Source organism: Diorhabda carinulata, chromosome X (assembly GCF_026250575.1).
Source record: "Diorhabda carinulata isolate Delta chromosome X, icDioCari1.1, whole genome shotgun sequence".
NCBI lineage: Eukaryota > Metazoa > Arthropoda > Insecta > Coleoptera > Chrysomelidae > Diorhabda > Diorhabda carinulata.
The window spans coordinates 52,701,099-52,719,729 of record NC_079472.1 but is presented as its reverse complement, the minus strand read 5'-3'; the positions used below and the strand labels follow the sequence as shown (position 1 = coordinate 52,719,729).

The following is an 18,631-nucleotide window of genomic DNA, read 5'->3' as shown; positions in this document are numbered from 1 at the left end:
TAAGATGACGAAAAGTACATTAATGCAATTTGATCAATTGAATAAATATTATCTATTTGGAAATAAAGGCTTGTGGATTGGAGGAGGGGATTGACAATTGACTAATATCTCTCTTATAACAACAATCGACGTATACCAATGATAAAAAGTCCCCCTCTACAAATATTTAAGAAATGACTGTCATCTTTTGGATATTTCTTTATATCTTTGAGCAAGAAGCTCTTCAATATCCATTTTCTGTAAATTAACATGTTAGTCGCCAAACAGCCTACTGGAAATATGAACGATCATGGATAAAAATTCCTTATCAGCACTGCTCCACCACATAACTATTTTTTTAGTTTATTAAAGTATCTAATATCTAAGAAATATCTTCTAGCCGACGTATTAATACTTAACTTTTTCCAATATTTAAGATGTTGACATTTATGGTTATGCTTTCTGACGGTGATTGATTAACTCGTGCAAAGGAATGTAACTAAAACGAGTAGTGCTACTCTCGACAATTTTTTTATAAAATCTCTACTACTATTATGCCTTTCAATCCATGGACAAATTTTACGGATATTTTATAATGATATTTTAATTTACACAAATATATTTCCCACTACGATCGTTGTAAATTAATTCTTGTATTCTTTAAAATCCTTGATAATACTATCATACCTGTTTGCCTCACTCTGTTAATACCACTGACCCCGCATCTACTGCATTAAATTTTAACCTTTCTTTATTCAATTTTTCATCTTACCTTATGATATACAGCAAATACTTTTCATTCGAATAAACTTGTTCATTGATATTTTACATCAACAAGTTATAAGTAGTGACATATTTTGCAACAAACAAAAAGTGCTACGGAAAAATGGTCAGTTTTTCCCAAATACTATTTATAATTTGTTTAACAAGGACGGTTATTACAACTTTTCATTCTAATGAGAATTTAGTCGCAGTAGTTCAGGTAAGTGATTAAGTTAATTTGATTATTGAATGTTGCACGAGGTTTTTGATTTTAATCACTATTTAGAAACCGTGAGACGGAAGCTATAAAACTCGTTTTTGAAAACGTAAGTGAACAGATTTACATAAGCATGCTTATGTTCTACGATTAATATTTCTGTATTCTATGTTTTATCAATTTTTCAATCTATAGAATCTGTATACAGAGTGAGTTTTATGTATGAAACACCTAAATTATCTCGGAAACGGCTTGTGCGATTTTTATAAATTTTTGTGTACAAGGGTCTTATGATATGGCCGGTATTACATTGTTGTCAGATCTCCTTTTTTTCCGGAAAAATAATCAACTTTGTTGTTTCAAATATGTCACCCTATATATGATTTTTTCATATTCATATCAAATAATGGAATATTCAGTTATATTGAATTCACGTTTCTTCTCAGGATTTTCGCTTGAGATAATTATATAATTTGTCCAGCAAGAGCAGAAAATTGTTTCTCTGTTATATTTCTCATTTTTGGGTTCAGTTGACTCCTTTTTAATCAATTTGTTATTGATATTAATCTTTATTTTCAATCGGATCTCACAAAATAAAGCATTATAATTAAAATCAATTATATCTAAGAAGCGCTCAAAATACACGGAATTTTACAAACAGCTTGAAAACTGACAAAAATGCTGTCATAGGGACATTAGAATCATTCCAGAATATTTTGACCAGCATGTTCATTTTGAATAAATTACTCTCCGTATTAAAGTGCCAATGTACGAGAGTTACTACTTAAGTTTTGAGATATGGCAACACTGATGTGACTAAATCAAATCTGACATTGTCTCGTGATGTTTAAAATTTTTAATGCTGAACGTATTCAGAATGTGTTGTATACGAGTCATATTTCAGTTGTTTAGAGATACTTGAAATATTAATCTTTGACAAAAAATGGAATTAAATAACTTTCCACGAGGATTATTTAAACAGCAGAATTGACGATCAACTCGCCTCGACTTTTCGTGATGGAGCTCTATCCCGAGCAACCATTGTTTGCTGGTTTTTCCAATTTAATCGTGGTCGTCCTTTGCCACAGGATGAATGTTCTCCAAAATCCTCTGTTTTGACAGAAAATATCAATACTGTGCATAAACTGATAATGCAAGATTGTCACTGGACATTCTGATTCGCGTTGGATACCGCATAACTTGACAATCGCTTATAAAACTGCTCGTGTCGATAAGTACAAATAAATTCTGAAAATATTCAATCGCGGTGCTTCAAAAAACATCTCAGATCGTAACAGGTGACGAATCATGAATCTATGCAAAAAAACCATAACTAAATAGCAATCGACTGTATACATGGTGAGTTGGGAGGAGCGCACCAAACTCCAGGAGTTCTTATCTGATTTTCATTTGTTTTCAAGTTATGGAGTAATCAAAAATGTTTATCTAGCTTTCCACTTATATCTGAATTTTAACATTATCAAAGTGTACCATGTTCGAGGCTCAAAGGCATTTGATAATTCTGACGTTTTGATGAACTCTGAGTGTACAGTGAACAGTAACTCGACGTTTAATTTAGAATTTATGTGATTGTTAGTGTTGCAAAATGCCAGATACTTATTCAAATCTAGAATTTGCAAAAATAGTGTTTGTTTATGGTGTCTGTTATGGAAATGCTACAGCTGCTGCTGAAGAATATAGTCAACGTTTTCCATACCAAAGATATCCTGATAAAAACGTGTTTATTAGAGTTTTGAACAAATTTTTCGAGACTGGATATGTTAGCACTGGTAGAAAAAAGGGTGATAAACACACTCCACGAACAAGGCTTATATCCTCATCACGTACAGAGAGTACAGCACCTACAACCACAAGAATACGCTAACCGTATGGAGTTTTGTCTGTGGATAAATAATAATCATCGTGTGGTATCGAGTATACTCTTTACTGATGAAGCTACATTTACCCGTGATGGCATTAATAATATTCGTAACTTTCATGTATTGTCCCATTAATTGGCCTGCAAGAACTCCAGACCTATCACCATTAGATTTTTGTTTATGGGGTTGGATGAGAAATGAAGTCTACAAAATAAAAACACACGGGATACACTAATTAGACGAATTGAGAACCGCAGCCCATATTAAAGGAGAAAGAAATGAATCAATCGGGAGTTCAACAAACGCTTTTCGTAGACGAAGTAGAAAATGTTTAGTCAATGGCGGTATTTTTGAACATATTGAAAGAACGCTATGATTGAGAAAATTTTCATGAGATATTTTGTTTATTTGTTAATATGCTATAACTTGAAAACAAATGAAAATCAGATAGGAACATATGAGATTTTTTACATTATTTTAACGTGTATAATACAGTCTAGAGTTTGGGGCGCTCCTCCCGAGTCACCGTGTAGATCTCTAAAGACGAGTCAAATTCAACAAAAGCTAGTTACGCAAGAATCACTTCGAAACAAATGGATGCTTGGTTTTTCGGAATAACTAGACAAGTCTCCACTGTTCCATTAGAACAATGTTAAATGGTTAAATATGAATGGAATTATTGGTACACCAAAATTTGTTTGCCAGAAGAATAAGAAAAAAACAGGGAAGACTAAGAAGACTAAGAAGACTAATCATTTATCACGACGACAATGCGATAACTTTTTTGAACTGTCAAAACATTGATGGGTCATTCGCCGTTCAGTCTTTGTTTGGCACCCAATGATTTCTTCTTGTTCTCACAGATCAAAAATAAATTGCGATGTCAACGTTTTACTTCAACTGAAAAAACGGTTAATACATTCAAATCACATTTCGTGTTAATTACCTCAATCGATATGGAAAAAATGTTTCGACAATTGATTGAAAAGCATGCAAAAGTTAATTGATATTCATAGAGAATATTTTGAAAAACAGTGAAGCCATATCCAATTATCAATATTTATCTCAATGCTACATGTGAAAACTCTTGTATAATTTGTTGCTGGAGATTATACTTTTTTATACCCAGACTCGCACCTATGAATAATTATTCCATCGATATTGGCAGTTGGAGATTTTTTTTTATGCAATTCTCTCAAATTGGCAATTGTTTTAAAATATCCTGTTGACATGATTTGACCAATAATATTCTCTATTAGCTGGAGATTATTCAAATGTGTAAATAGGATTTCGAAGCGTTCAGGGTATAATGTGACTATGGGACTGGCATTTGTGGTATTAAAAACCTTGAATATCTCTTAATATTATAATATTAAGTATTAAATATTGATTATATATTAAATATTAATTAGTTAATGGAGGTGAATTGCAGGTAGACAGCGAAGTTTGAAAATCACCAAAACGTCTCGATAAATCAATATAAACGTTCCGCTGGATTATTACCCTACTTTTTAATACCCTACTCATTAAAATCGAAATCGGTCAGTATTAGAACAAGTGAAGGGGTATGCCCACAAAGTTTATTCGAATTAAACAGTTACAGTTACTACAACTACCACGAAAATACTGACGAGGCACGTGGTACGTGTAGCGTGAAGTACCAAAACAACATTTATACAGAAATTTCACAGATTAATGAGAAATGGATATTTGGAAATTATAGGAATTATTTCTAAAATTTAATTTTTTTTCAGCTCACAATAAACTCAAAATTTTTTGGAAAATTATTAATGATATTATTTCTTATCTTGAATCGTTAAACGGGCTCAATACGTCAACAATATGAGCACCATCTTTTAAACAAAACAAGACAGGTGGAAAACTAAAACTACAAAAATAAAGTTCGTTGATTGATTGTCTCTTAACTGATGGAAAATGTCTAGTTGTCGAGTGTGAGGATAATAAGTAAAATAACATTATTGTACTTGTACTATCATGTGAGCCGCAGATCCACACATTATAAGTTGAGTTCAAGCTATGATCCAAATAATAATTACAGGAATCACTAATTCACGACTAGCATTCTAAACGGATTTTTTGAGATACAATGGAACGAATCTCACACTCACCTTCTTTCTTTTTATGTATCAATTGTAACTGTTGGGTTAAATGATATCAATGTAATATATAAGATTTGCTACTTAGAATATTGATAGTTTCCTCATTAGTTTTAATCCTAGACGGTTGGCCTTGAGTGATTTATTGAATAATAAAGTTGAGTACTGTAGAAATACTTCGTTCAAAAATCTGTCTCCTTTAAGTTTAGTTTAATTTAAAAGTCAAAGATTTTCATTTCTGAAAAATATTTGGTATGGATATCGATAACTTTGTGGAAGGATCTATTTTTTATGTGAAGATAGAAGACTCGATCTACAAGTCAAAAAACCACGGAACAAGTTACGAGGGCTGCTACTTAAGTTTTAGGATATAGCTACACTGATGTGGATATGTCAAATTTGACATTGCCGTCATAAAGTTTGACATTTTTAATGGTGAACCTACTTAGAACGTGTTGTCATACGAGTATTATTTGAGTTGACAGATATTTGAAACATTCATCTTGGTAAAAAAATAATTTTTTACGAATTTCGACGTGAATTAAACCAATAGCAGTGTGTCGATCAGCTCGATTTGTCTTTTGGTGATAAAGTTCCGAATTCGAATGTGGCCGTACTTCGCTACAGGATGAATTTCGTGAAGATCGTCCAAAATCGGCCGTTGCAAGATCGTCATGTGACATACCGTGAGATTTAGGCATACTTTGCATTAGTTTCACTCGCATACATTGAATATTGCATGAACTTTTGTTTGTCAAAAAGATTTTTTCGCGTTGAATACCGTATAATTTGATAATTATAAATGCTGAAAAAACTGAATCACGGTGCTTCATGAGATCGTTCCACTAGACTAACGTAGAACGGTATATTCTAAATGGTACATCAATATTTGTTTGCCAGAAGTATTTGAAAAGATCAGGATAACCAATCGTAGAAGACTAATAATTCTCCACCATGACCATGCAAGCTTTCACACATCAGTACAAACAAAAACGTTTTTGAACAGCGAAAACATCGAGCTGATGGGTTACCCGCCGTACAGTCTTAGTTTGGCACACAATGATATCTTCTTATTCCCACAGATCAAAAATGAATTACTGGGTCAACTTTTTTCCATCCTGAAGAAGCGGTTGATGCGTTCAAATCAACTGTTTTGGAGGTATCTGAATCGGAATGGAGAAAATGCTCCGAAATTGGTTCAAACGCATCCGAAAGTGTATTGATAATAATGGAGAATATTTTGAACAATAAAGCCATATCCAGTATGATTATTTGTTTTGATATGTGTTTAAGGAGAACTTTCTGAACCTCACATAATCTCTAATTGTCATTAGAGTCAGAAAGCTATCTGAGAGCAAACTGTCTAGTAAATTGACATTGTCTTTTATTTCATTTGAGGGTTTTTCTATAGTTTATCTAGAATGTTTCAACAGTTATAATTCATCCAGTAATCTAATATTCTGATACTGATTTTGCAATAGTCAGTGAGATTTATTACTGTGTCCTATTTATTAATATCCAAAGGTAATTTTATAGGTGAGAGTTGTTTTGTGATGGAGAAGAAGTAAAATTGCCTTGTAAACGTAAATTGTAATAAAATCTAGAATATGAATATTTCATCTCTTTTCAACATAATCACCATTAACATTTAAACAAGATTTGTCCTTCCTTCATTAAAAAACCCAAACTATTTACGCATATTTCCTCCATCTAGGTATTTTGCCTTCACTATAAATTCAACAAGCTGCCAGGTGAATATTAGCAAAATTCATTTGCATTAGAAAAAAGAAAAAAAATTATAATCGGCATATATAATTATATAATAGTCACGTGAAAGAATCTCATTGAAAATTTAACAAATTAATTCATTGTATACTTTATAAAATTCATCATCTAAATTTTTCTACTTTTCAAATAATAAAAAAAATCCTCAAATGTATTTTTGACAGAGGTAAGACCGTCAGACAGCGTAAGAAACATTTTGTGTGATTGATGCATTTGAGCGTTCATAGTCAAACAAAGAAACTGACGATTTTAACATAAACTGACAATCTTATCACCACAAACAATCAAATGACGACGATTTTTTGTTATTTTATTATTCATATTATCTTAAACTTTCGATCTTATAATTATTGATTCAATACAAATAACATCACAGTATATTTACTGATTTTTTCAACTAAAATAATCTCAGTTTTCTGAAAATTCTGGTTATACCAGAAGTGGACCCAAACTTCGGTGTTTTAAGAGGAATGGTATGGTTTTTATTAAATTTTTGGAATTTTTTTCAAATTCCTACAAAAACCGTTTATTTGAGATATACTAACGAAGTCCCCTTAATTCAAAGCGTAGAATCCAATTGTGAAGACAAAAATGGGGGTTGCTATTTAAAAAAAAACAAGTTTTCAAAGTTTTTAGATAACGAAATTCGGCACCATTTTCTGAACACCCTATATAAATTTTTGTCAAGGTTTTCACACATTTTGAAAGCTGTAAGTGTTATTTGTCCAAATTTCGAAAATATTAGACCTGACTCACTTAAACTTAGAAATAAAATTTTTTTAGTGGAGTGCTGCATGTGTCCAAAAATTTCGAAAATGTGAAATAATTAAAAAATGGTGGATTTTAGGCATACGATGCCTTATATAAAGCTGAATTGAAATTTCGCATAGATTCCAAAAATTTAATAAAAACCATAGCATTCCGTGTAAAATAAGGAAGTTTGGGTCCACTTCCGATTATACCGGAAGTTTCGTAAAACTGAAATTATTTTAGCTGAAACGAGTATTTTGGAAAACTGGAGCAAATTTCCAGAACTTGTGAATATGTACTTATATTAGAGTAGAAAATATTTACTATATCTGTAAATACTTTTATGGATGATTTGGATGGTCTTTAATTCTTATCTTCCCCTTCTATAGAAAGAGCACTAATGAAGCGGTTTATTTATTTTTCAAGAACATACACAAATTGGTTTTGTTTCTGCATAAATTTTAAAGACTTTTTATTAGGACAGCACAACAAATACTGAATCAACTAATCAATATATCTGCTACAAAGGGTAGGTACAAATGAACTTCAACTATTGTGTAACACAATCCACTACATGAAAACAAAAACACTTTCCTTGTATATAAAAAAATTGGTCATCAATACAGCTGACGATAATTTTTTTTTCAATGAGATTAAAACTCTATACATTATGCAAATCATCGAAACATATTTTTTCCAACGACTTTTTCATGTTTTTTTTCATTTAGCTCTACCGCTATCGCTATCGGAGCAGCTGACATTTGGAACAACTGTTATGTATTAGAGGAAAACTATTATTGTCATGATTTTCAGCCGCTATAATGAGATGGGAGACTAGCGAAGAGTGAAGAGCCTTGAACTGAAATCACACACGGTTCCTACTTAAAAAATGACCCATCCACTATATTTTATTAAACACTATAGTGAATTCTTACAACTCCATAATATTCGTAGCACGTTGGTTATTGATATACCAATTGGCATGAAACGGCAGTATTAGAAGAAATATTCTCTGTTTGTAATTTATGAAACAGTCTAATTAATTAATTAATGCATAATTGAATAATTTCTTTATTTGTTTCAATCTGTTATTTACAGCTTTTTCGACACGGACACAGAACACCAGTTACATTTTATACCAATGATCCTTATTCCGATAAAATATATTGGGGAGGTCTCGGCGAGGGTCAATTAACAGGGGTAAGGATATATGATTTTTGAGTACTTTTTTCAATTTATTATCATATAAGTTTCAATCTTTGTATTTTAATTTTTACAAGGATACTAATAATATATCGAAAGAAACCTGCAATATTCAGACTGAGAAATTGATTTTGAGTAAAATATTATTGCTAGAATTCTTTGAAAGAGGAAACAAGTCATAAATTATCATGAGCAGCCTTAGAATTATCATCATCGAACAGTTTCTAACATTCAGTTTATAAAATGGAAAAGGAAAACTACATTAAACATTTTCTTCTTCTTCTTTGTGTGCCCTCTTCTAACGAATATTGGCGATAACCCCAGCAAAGTCATTTCTGTCTCTGGCCCTTCTTATCAGTGTCTGAGAGTCTAAGCCGGTCTACTAGCGAATATTCTTCAGCCAAGAAGCCTGTCGTCTGCCAGGACCACGTTTTCCCTCGATTTTTCCCTTCGATCAGAAGTTCCAAAAGTCTGTATTTCTCATTTTCCTAGATATGTACTAGATACGAGGTTTTTCAAGTTTTTGTTGATTCTATAAGCTCTATGTCGGTACCTATTCTTTAAATTACTTCTTAGTTACTGAAATGAGTGGTCCACATTTCGAAACTCTCTAAGCGCCTTAGTGAGTCCAAGCCTCCGTTCCGTATAATAAGGTGCTATATACATAACATTTCACCATTCGGTACCGGATTTTAGGGTCGAGTGCTCGGGATGTGAACAATTGTCTCATATTTAGAAAGACATTTCTTGCTTGCTCGTTATGTGATCTTATTTCTATATCTGCGTCTATATCTTTCGTAACATCACAGGTATTTAATTTTCTGGACATTTTCGATGATGCCACCATTTACGTTGATAGACATGGGATGATGGTTGAAGATATTCATGGATTTGGTCTTTTTGATGTTGATGTTAAGAAAGTACATTCAAGCATGACGCATACAACATTGGACAGAGAGACACCATGGCAATGTTGGGTTTTATCTTGGGGGAAATCGAGGTAATGGGGGCCCCTCAAGTTTATTTGCTATCACAACCCTCAATTCTGCTCAATAATTTGTTTAAATACAGTAGACACAGGAAAATATACTCTTTTATAGTTCAACATAAAGTTAACAACATAAAGTTCCTATGTCAAAAACAGGAATGATTATGTGGCTCCCATTACTACACCCTGTTTTTTTTTAAACGTAATAGTCACAAACTCTTTCATTTTTCAACCTCCGTGCAAGCTTTATATGCCCAATTCCTGCAAAAGGTTCTGTCCTGGTTTTGAACGTCTTGGTAACTTTACTCTCTTTCCAAAAACTCTATCATCGTTAGAAAAAATATCTTTTTCAGCAGCCTCCGCCTTTCTATTGGTTTCCTTCTTTGCAATTTTTTTATTTGCCTTTTTGATTAAACAGTCCTTGTTCGGCGTAGAAGTTATTATTACAGATATTTGTTTCTTTAATTACCTTTTAGTTGCATCTTTCCTAGGTTTCTATGGTCCCGGCAAACGTACAATTTCTTGAAAAGTAGCTTCAAGAACCACATTGTTGTTAATTGGATGGTTGCGTATGTGGAGGATTCTGAGTTTGTTCTGGCGTGTTTTGAGAAATTCCTTGCTGTTGTGGTTCATTGGGATCCGCAGATGTATATAAATTGGATGGTGCGTAGTCCTCCACGAAGAATATTTCAGGATTATCAGGCCAGATACTTAGATTCCCTTAGCCATATTTTCCAAAGTAGTAATTCTCATGTATGCGTTATTGAAAAGCTCAGCTATTTCAAAGGGGGTTATTTTTTCACGCGCATGATTTTCCTAATATTTATTACACTCTGCATTAAATGCTGATTTGAGCAGAGAATAAAATGTAACGTGTAATTGTTGGAGATGATGTGAATTATGTGGGAAGATTTCTAAAAGAACGATTCCGTTAGCTTTAAAAACTCATGAGCTTCCCTCGTTATACAAACATGCTGCCCCTGAAGGACCTCTTTTTGAAGCAAAGAATTAACTTGTTCTCTATCATAAATAAACACTGGGGAACATAAATCCCCGATACACTAAATGCATACATTTATGTTATGTTATGTGTATATTTTTCCAGGTTTCTGTGAGGTAGAAGTGCAAAAGTTAAATTGCGTTTCAAAAAGCTACGAAGCCATCCATCATCTGCGTTTTTCTTATCTTTGTTAAACGGGCATCTCAAATTGTTTCTGTCTGCATAGATACATTTCTTGACTTCTTGTCTTGAAAGTCCATAAAATAACTTTGACAACTTTATCACGTGTTTTGCAAGTTTTTGTTCTTCAACACTGGGTTACGACCTAGATATGGATCGTCGTATTTATTCGCTTTTATCCTTTTTTGTATCGTGCTGATTGGTATGTTTTAGATATCTCCCGGACGGACCGACCATTTCTTATAGCAGTGACAGCAGCCGTAATGTTCTGTGGAGTCCAAAAACCCTTATTGGTTGTCCTTTTGTGAAATGTAGGCACTTGGAAAGATGTTAAGCACATCACAAAACATAATTACATAAATTATTTAAATGGCTATCATAACCCCCCAAAAAAAAAAACGATTTTCGTTTCGGTGGCCTCAATAAAAAGAATGATAAGAAAAGATATTTACCTCCAGTCACGATAAACGAAACCATCAAGAACAACTCTCCACAAGTTTTTCGAATCTTACAGACTGCAGAATAATTTATAGCACATGTTTTTTTATTATCAACAATTGACGGTGATTGGGGTCGCACATCGTCAAGATATCAGTAACAATATCATGGTGAAGATGTTAACAGAGGAAATCTACTAGAATTTCTTGTCTTAATACATTCAGGGTGTTCTATATACCAGAAAGTCTGACTTAAAGCAGACCGCTTGAACATGAAGTAATGTGTCAACAAGTAAATGCATTTCCTCTGCTAAAAAAATGTCTTGGTTGACTTATTGTCCATCAATATTACTGAAATAACAAATTTTCGTGTCTCTATTTTCGGTCAATGAATATTTGGAATTCTTCTTCTCGTAAAAACTAAATTTATTTTTGTAGTTTTCTAACATTTATATATTTTAATGATTCTTGAGTGACATTTGTTATATTTTAATCATATTTAAACTCACATTTTCTGTCGCTATTCTTGTCCGTTTTATATTTTTTTTTATCCAATTTTTAGGAAGGCAAACGTCAACAATACCGCTTGGGTCAATTTACACGACAACGTTACGGAGGTTGGTTACCTCAGAAGTATGATAAGTCTATATTTTACGCCAGAACAACTGACGTGGAAAGAACTCATATGTCTGCATTATCCAATATATATGGATTATATCCGGCAACAACTGACGATATATGGCATCCATTCTCTGATTGGCATCCAATCCCGGTTCATACAGCTGATCCCAAAGTATTCAATACTTTCCCGCCTTTTTCATGTAAAAGTTATTATATAGAAAGGTCAAATTATTTGGCTGGAAATGAATCGTTAGCAATTAATGAGAAGTATACTAAGCTTTATCGATATATTTCTCATAATTCAGGCGAAAATGTAACTAGTTTGAGAGAAGTACATAATGTTTATGATTGTTTGGCAGCTGAACACAGCATAGGTTTGCCATTACCGAAATGGGCCAAACATATTTATCCACAGCCGCTGTCGGATTTGGATGCACTATATTTTGACTCATTTTCACATACTGTCAAGTTGCAGAGATTGGGTAAGTACATCATTTTTGATATTGTGAAAAATTATTATTGGGAATATTCATATATGAAATAATATCTGATGGAGCTAGCTGGCGAAAAGAAAGTAGGAGATGGATTTTTGGATCCCTGAACATAGTAAGCATGAAAATATTGAATTCAATCAAAATATCCATCAATGACGGAAGGAATTTCGAGAAATGAGCTGTCTGTAATTGACTTTTAAATACAGGAAGAAAGAAAAACACTACTTAATTTACTTCGTTAATTTTTTTATCTATTCATTGTTACTCGCCTTTTATATAAAATTTTTTATGACATGACATTATATATCCTCTTCTCTTTTCTAATACCTTGAGTTTGACTTCTTACTACGAATAAGTTAAATAAAGTTGGTTATTGCTAGTCGTCTGCTAAACGGATGAATAAAATAATTTAATCGCCTATTAAATAACTTAATCATCCGATACGTAAGCGAATTGTTTAAGAAAACACTTTGGAAAATAAAATGCAATATTCATTACAAGATTTTAAAATGAAATAATTGTTCTGTTAGGTGTTTTTTTAACGTAGCGCTTCTGCGATAGGTCCAAAGTAGAGAGCTACTGTAAATTCATGTAAATTTGGCTTATAAGAAAGCTAATCTAACCTAACCTATTTTTTTGCCCTGAGGCACAGTGGAAGCTTATGCTCCACGAAAGTAGTGTACGCCAGAAGGAGAATAAATTGTCATATCATCGGCGTAACCTAACATAATCTAACCTAACCTTACCCAACCTAACCTTACTCAACCTAACCTTACCCAACCTAGCATAACCTAACCTAAATAAATTAGAACCTAAACCTATTTGTATAATTTGAAAAAGTTAAAATGTCTATATTAATATGAATAAAAAGTTAAAAAGTGTATAAATATAAATAAAAATTTAAAAGGGTGTATAATTATAGATAAAAGGTTTAAATGAATGTATAAATTATAAATAAAGGATTAAAAGAATTGTATATCTTAAATTTAAAATTGGAAGCTTATATACAAATGAAACTAATTTGAAAAAAACTAGCCTAACAAACTGTGTGTATAAATAAAACTATAATAAGATTGTATAAATAAAATAGATAAAATAAATGTATAAATAAAAGGTATTTAAAAAATTGTATAGATAAAATAACTCCTTTAACTAATTAAATAGAAGAAAAATAAATAAATAAGTTAAAAAATAAAATTAGTTTGTGGCAGACACAACACGTTAAAAAAATAAATTAATTACAAACACAAAACACATTGAAAGATACGACTTATCCGTCACGCTCTCTATCTCTATCTTTTTTTTCTTTTTTCTTCATTATCACGGATACGGTGTCAATGACCTGGTCGAAGACTTTTTCACTATTGATGGCAGCAGTCATCATGGTCTTACAGTCGAGAGTGCCGTTTTTTCATTGGATACTCCAATACCACGTGATGCGGGACCTCTGGCACACCGCAGCGGAGGCATAGGTCGTCTCTGACTTTTTTTTCGTATATGAATTTTTTAAACAACCCATGCCCTGTCACAAATTGCGTAAAAAAGTAATTGATGTGGCGGTGTGCACATTTGTACCTCGACTTCACGTCTGGTATTAGAGTCCTCGTCCACGCGGCCTTAGAACCCTCTTTCTGCCATTCACGCTGCTATTTTTCTAAGCTTTCATCTCTTTCTATATTTTTAATTTTTTTATATTATCTCTGTCAGTTTAATATATTTATTGTATACTCTAATCTAACCTAACCTAATCTAACCTAACCTAGCCTAAATAACCCATTAATATTCGTGAAGTTTAATTAAATATTAGTATATTACCCATCGAGGTGGGAAAAATTTCATTACTGTAGAGAGATTAGATATAATAAATGAGTGTATAAATATAAATAAATTTCAACCAAGGCGCGAAGCGTTAAGTTTAGCTATGATCTCGAGACAGGAATGAAACTTCCTACCGAGGTTCGTATTGTATTTTATTTACAACCATCATATTTTAATCAAAACTGATAGATCTTTTTACATTTAAGAAAAATTACCACGCATTTTTCTCAGAATAATCAAGCAGGTACCTATATTGTTACTGTTACTATGTGGTTATCTTTCACTAATATTAATAAATTCGCATCGCTTCTTAAAAGCTATATAAGTAGTGCGAAGAAAAAAAGGTGAACAATACCAGTTCCGAAAGTGTACTTTTAGCATATTTTGGAGAGCAAACCCGACAAAAGAAGCCGTTCACTTTGTGGGCAATGTACAGTATGATGCTACAAATGGAAGAAAAACGTGTTCTTTCGAAACATAGGAAACTTTTGGCCTTCCTAAAACTACAAAATGTGGACTTCAGGTCGAAGAAAACGAACGTATTTTACAGGAAATATTTAAAGGATTTTTTAAATAAAGCTCTAAATGAATGTCTACCGATAAAGGTAATATGTTTATGATCTTTAAATAAGTATTTTTTTTTAAATCGTGTTTGATCTTATACAAGTGCACAGTTATTATAGTATTATATTTTACTTATCGCTTTAGATCGCATTAATAATAGGCGTATCCGAAGCTTGTTGGACGGACGAATTGGTGGAAATGAAAATTTTTGCTTCTTTTGAAGAAAAAATCTCGATTGAAAGTCCAGGTTCCAAAACACATACAAGTAGATAATTTTTTATGTCTGCTCCAATATGGGTGAAGGTCATTCGAGACTACATGAATTTGAGTAAAAAGATATAAATCTATAGATTTTTTATTCAGCTTAAAGGAAAAATAGTAAGAAATCAACCAATACGGCACAATACAATAACTAATTTTCCTCAAAAAATTGCTACTTTTTTGAATTTAGAGGATTCGAAAGGCTTTATAGGCCACGCTCTGAGAAGAACCACCGCTACGTTAACTTACCAACAGCGGTGCAAATGTACTTCAATTAAACCAAAACCGCCAACATACTGTTCCAATGTGCCATGTCTTCTAAAGCTGTTGCAAGTAGTTCACAAACCTTGGTCATTCAACAGCAAAGTAATTTATCGACCAAAGAGGTAACTGTTGGAGACGCCAGAGCTGGTACTGGCCTAAATATTTCTATAAACGCTTATAATAATTAAAATTTAACTATTAATTTCAATAAGTAGTTGTATTCAAGTTCATTATTGGTTTTTATTACTTGATATTAAATAGGTATTATAATATTTATCAATGTATTATATTTTTAAATATAAAAAATCTTCATCTTCAAGAATAGATGGGAAAAATTTTAACAATCACAATATTTCACAGGGTGGAAAATGAGGGCGGAAAGTAGTGGTGTGTAATATGACACTTTCTGCCCTTCACTGACGTATTAGTAATTGCATATGTTGTTGAAAATAAGAATATTTTTTCTATCGTGTGGTTTATCTACCCTTTGTTAGATCGATTGTTAAAGAGTCTGCATACTCATTTTTTTTCCACATTTATTTTTTGTCTTTGAACTGAAAAACTCATTTTAAATTCTAAAAAAGTGAACTTTAATGGTTATTAAGATCTTCAGGAGTCTGTTAGATTTTCTTTTAATTTAAGAAAAGTAGCGGTAACACGCATGTTATTCATCCAATAATCGGTCGACCAATTCATATTATTCATCCGTTTAGCAGACACTTCGAATAAAGTAAGATACTTGCTTGTATTTGGAGGAAACCACGTGAGACTCAATTATAGCTCATGTATGTTAAATATTTTTAGATTGCCATAGTACGAGGATATATTGATATCTAGTTAGCCTATATCAGTTCCATCCATAAACAAAATATTTTGTTACCATAGCAACCAACAATAGCTTAGTAGAAGTGTCACTGTAAAGTTTGACGTCGAAAAAGTAAACCGGAGTTACGTAATAACTTAAAAAAAAGATGTCCACCGAAATTGTGAAAATCGAAAAATTGGAGTATCGAGCCATCATCAAGTACTTGTATTACTGTTAAGAGCAAAGCAGATTTACGAAGATATGCTTAATACCTTTGTTGATCGAAGTCATTCGTATGCGACCGTGAAAAATTTTGGCTGCAAGCTTCAAAAGAGGTGAATTTCCTATTGAAGATGAATACCGGTCGGGAAGGCCAGTTTCTGTATCAGTTCCCGAAAATATCGATGCATTTCATGACATGATTTTATCAGACCGTCGAATTGGGCTAAATCATATATCCGAAGCACTGAATATTTCATAAGAACGCTTTCATCATATAGTAGAATGATCTAGCAACAATCGATGGAATGGTTCACCAAGACCTAAGAAGTTTCGTGTTCAAAAATCTGCAGAAAAAGTACTTGTTTCATTTTTTTGGATTGTCATGGAGTAATTATGATCGATTTTTTGGATAAGGGTAAAACAATAACTAGAGATTACTATTTGATATTACTGACCAGTCTACGGGAAAAAATTGAAGAGAAAAGACGCGGAAAGCTATACAAAAGTGTTTTGTTTTTGCAGGACAACGCCCCTGCAAACAAATCTCATGTTGCCGTGCAAAAAAATTCGTGATGTAGGGTTTGAATTACTAGAACACCCCCCTTATTCACCAGATTTGGCTCCGTCCATCTACCATCTCTTTCCTCAACTGAAAAAAAGTTTGAAAGATCGTAAATTTCCTTCCAGCAAGGAGGTAATAAAAGCTGTCCGGTTTGCAGATCAAGAAGAAACATTTTTTGAAATGTCTAGAGGCGTTGCAGGTTCACTGTAATAAATGTATCCAATTAAGAGGAAAATATGTTGAGTGATAATAAATTTTGACAATGAAATTTTATTAGGTTCTATAGTGGGTTAAGAATTTTTCAATTTATCCTCATAAATATGATCCCAATATTAATACATCCTAATTTATTGAGATTAGATTCAAAAACATTTTAAATATTTTGGTATCTCACACGCTGTGAAACTTATTATAGAGATTGATCTCATAATAGTGAGATTTTTAATCGAAAACTAATAGCAGAGCTACTTCGTGGACAAATGTTTTTGATATAAATATCATCAAGTATTAAAAATTCTATATTTCTACTTTCTCTTTCAGGAACTGGTACTCTACTTTTCGAGATTCTGAAGTATTTTGACGACATGACAAGAGACCCAACAACATCCCAAAAATTTCAAATGTTTAGCGGCCATGATTACAATATAGCTGGTGTTTTAAATTCCTTGGGGGCTTTCAATCCTCCACGTTCCGTACCTTTTGCGAGTAGTATTTATTTTGAACTAAGAAAAAATAGAAATAATACTTACTATGTGAATGCTTGGTTCAAAGAACAAAGCAAACTCAAAGGAATCAGGATCAAGGGTTGTGAAATTGATTGTCCTTTAGATGAAGTAAAACATCGATTGAGTAAAATTTTAATCGATGTGAAAACTCTGGATTTAGAATGCCAAGAAAACTCACAATTTATTAGTACAGTGGCGAAGGAATTTTACGATGCATTCAATGAAGAATTTAATTCTAAGTCTAAGTCGGATAAACAAAAGAAAATTTAAATAAAATTAGTCACTCGAGTATATTTATAATTATTTGACTTAAATTGATGAATAGATAAATTGACAAATATACATCATAAGAAATATATTTATTCAGAAAATATCCTTTCCGTTGATCATAAATCCATCCATAAAACCATCTATATTATAGATATTTATATGGAGAAATCTATAAAACATTCTTGAATTTCTGATTTCCGTCCAATACCAGAACACTTACACGAGTAGACTAACTTGGTGGTGCATTGGTACTTGAGTAGCTTTGTATCAGTTGTAGCAATGATTTCCACTCCAATGATTTTCGTACTACTCTAACAATTTATTTGCAATAGTTACTGATTGTCCTTTCTCCTTTCCCGTCTATCCTATTCCGTAACATTCTGTATATTTCAGAGATTTCTCACTTCACTGTCTGAGATTATGTGTGTTCACTATTAAGTAGGTTATTTGTTTGTTTCTATTTTTTGGATGCATAGATGGATTCTATCTAAAAATTGGTGCACACACCTATAGCGTAAAACATCATTTTGTCGAAACCGTATTCTGTAATCTACCTCGTAACAATCAAATTCATATGAATACATACAGAGTGAGATTTATGTGTGGAACGGCTTGACGGCTTGTAAGTTTCTTATAAATTTTTGTGTACAAGGGTTTAATAATATGGTCCGTATTATAGTGGTATTTACATTGTTGTCAGATTTTTGCTTTTTCCGGAAAAATAATG

At 32.4% G+C, this 18,631-nt stretch overlaps 1 protein-coding gene across 1 annotated transcript; it reads left to right on the top strand.

The window, feature by feature from the left end:
* Positions 1-689: 689 nt before the first annotated feature.
* LOC130901682 (testicular acid phosphatase homolog) lies at positions 690-17,976 on the top strand. The gene is made up of 4 exons (XM_057813217.1): positions 690-961; positions 8,589-8,690; positions 11,861-12,401; positions 17,450-17,976. The coding sequence occupies exons 1-4, from the start codon at positions 866-868 to the stop codon at positions 17,902-17,904; spliced, it is 1,194 nt and encodes a 397-aa protein (XP_057669200.1). The 5' UTR covers positions 690-865; the 3' UTR covers positions 17,905-17,976.
* The last annotated feature ends 655 nt before the right edge of the window (positions 17,977-18,631 follow it).

Coding starts and splice junctions, on each gene's coding strand:
- LOC130901682 (XM_057813217.1), top strand. CDS start 866: ATGGTCAGTTTTTCCCAAATACTATTTATAATTTGTTTAACAAGGACG. Junction 962..8,588: donor ATTTAGTCGCAGTAGTTCAG/GTAAGTGATTAA, acceptor TGTTATTTACAG/CTTTTTCGACACGGACACAG. Junction 8,691..11,860: donor GCGAGGGTCAATTAACAGGG/GTAAGGATATAT, acceptor TCCAATTTTTAG/GAAGGCAAACGTCAACAATA.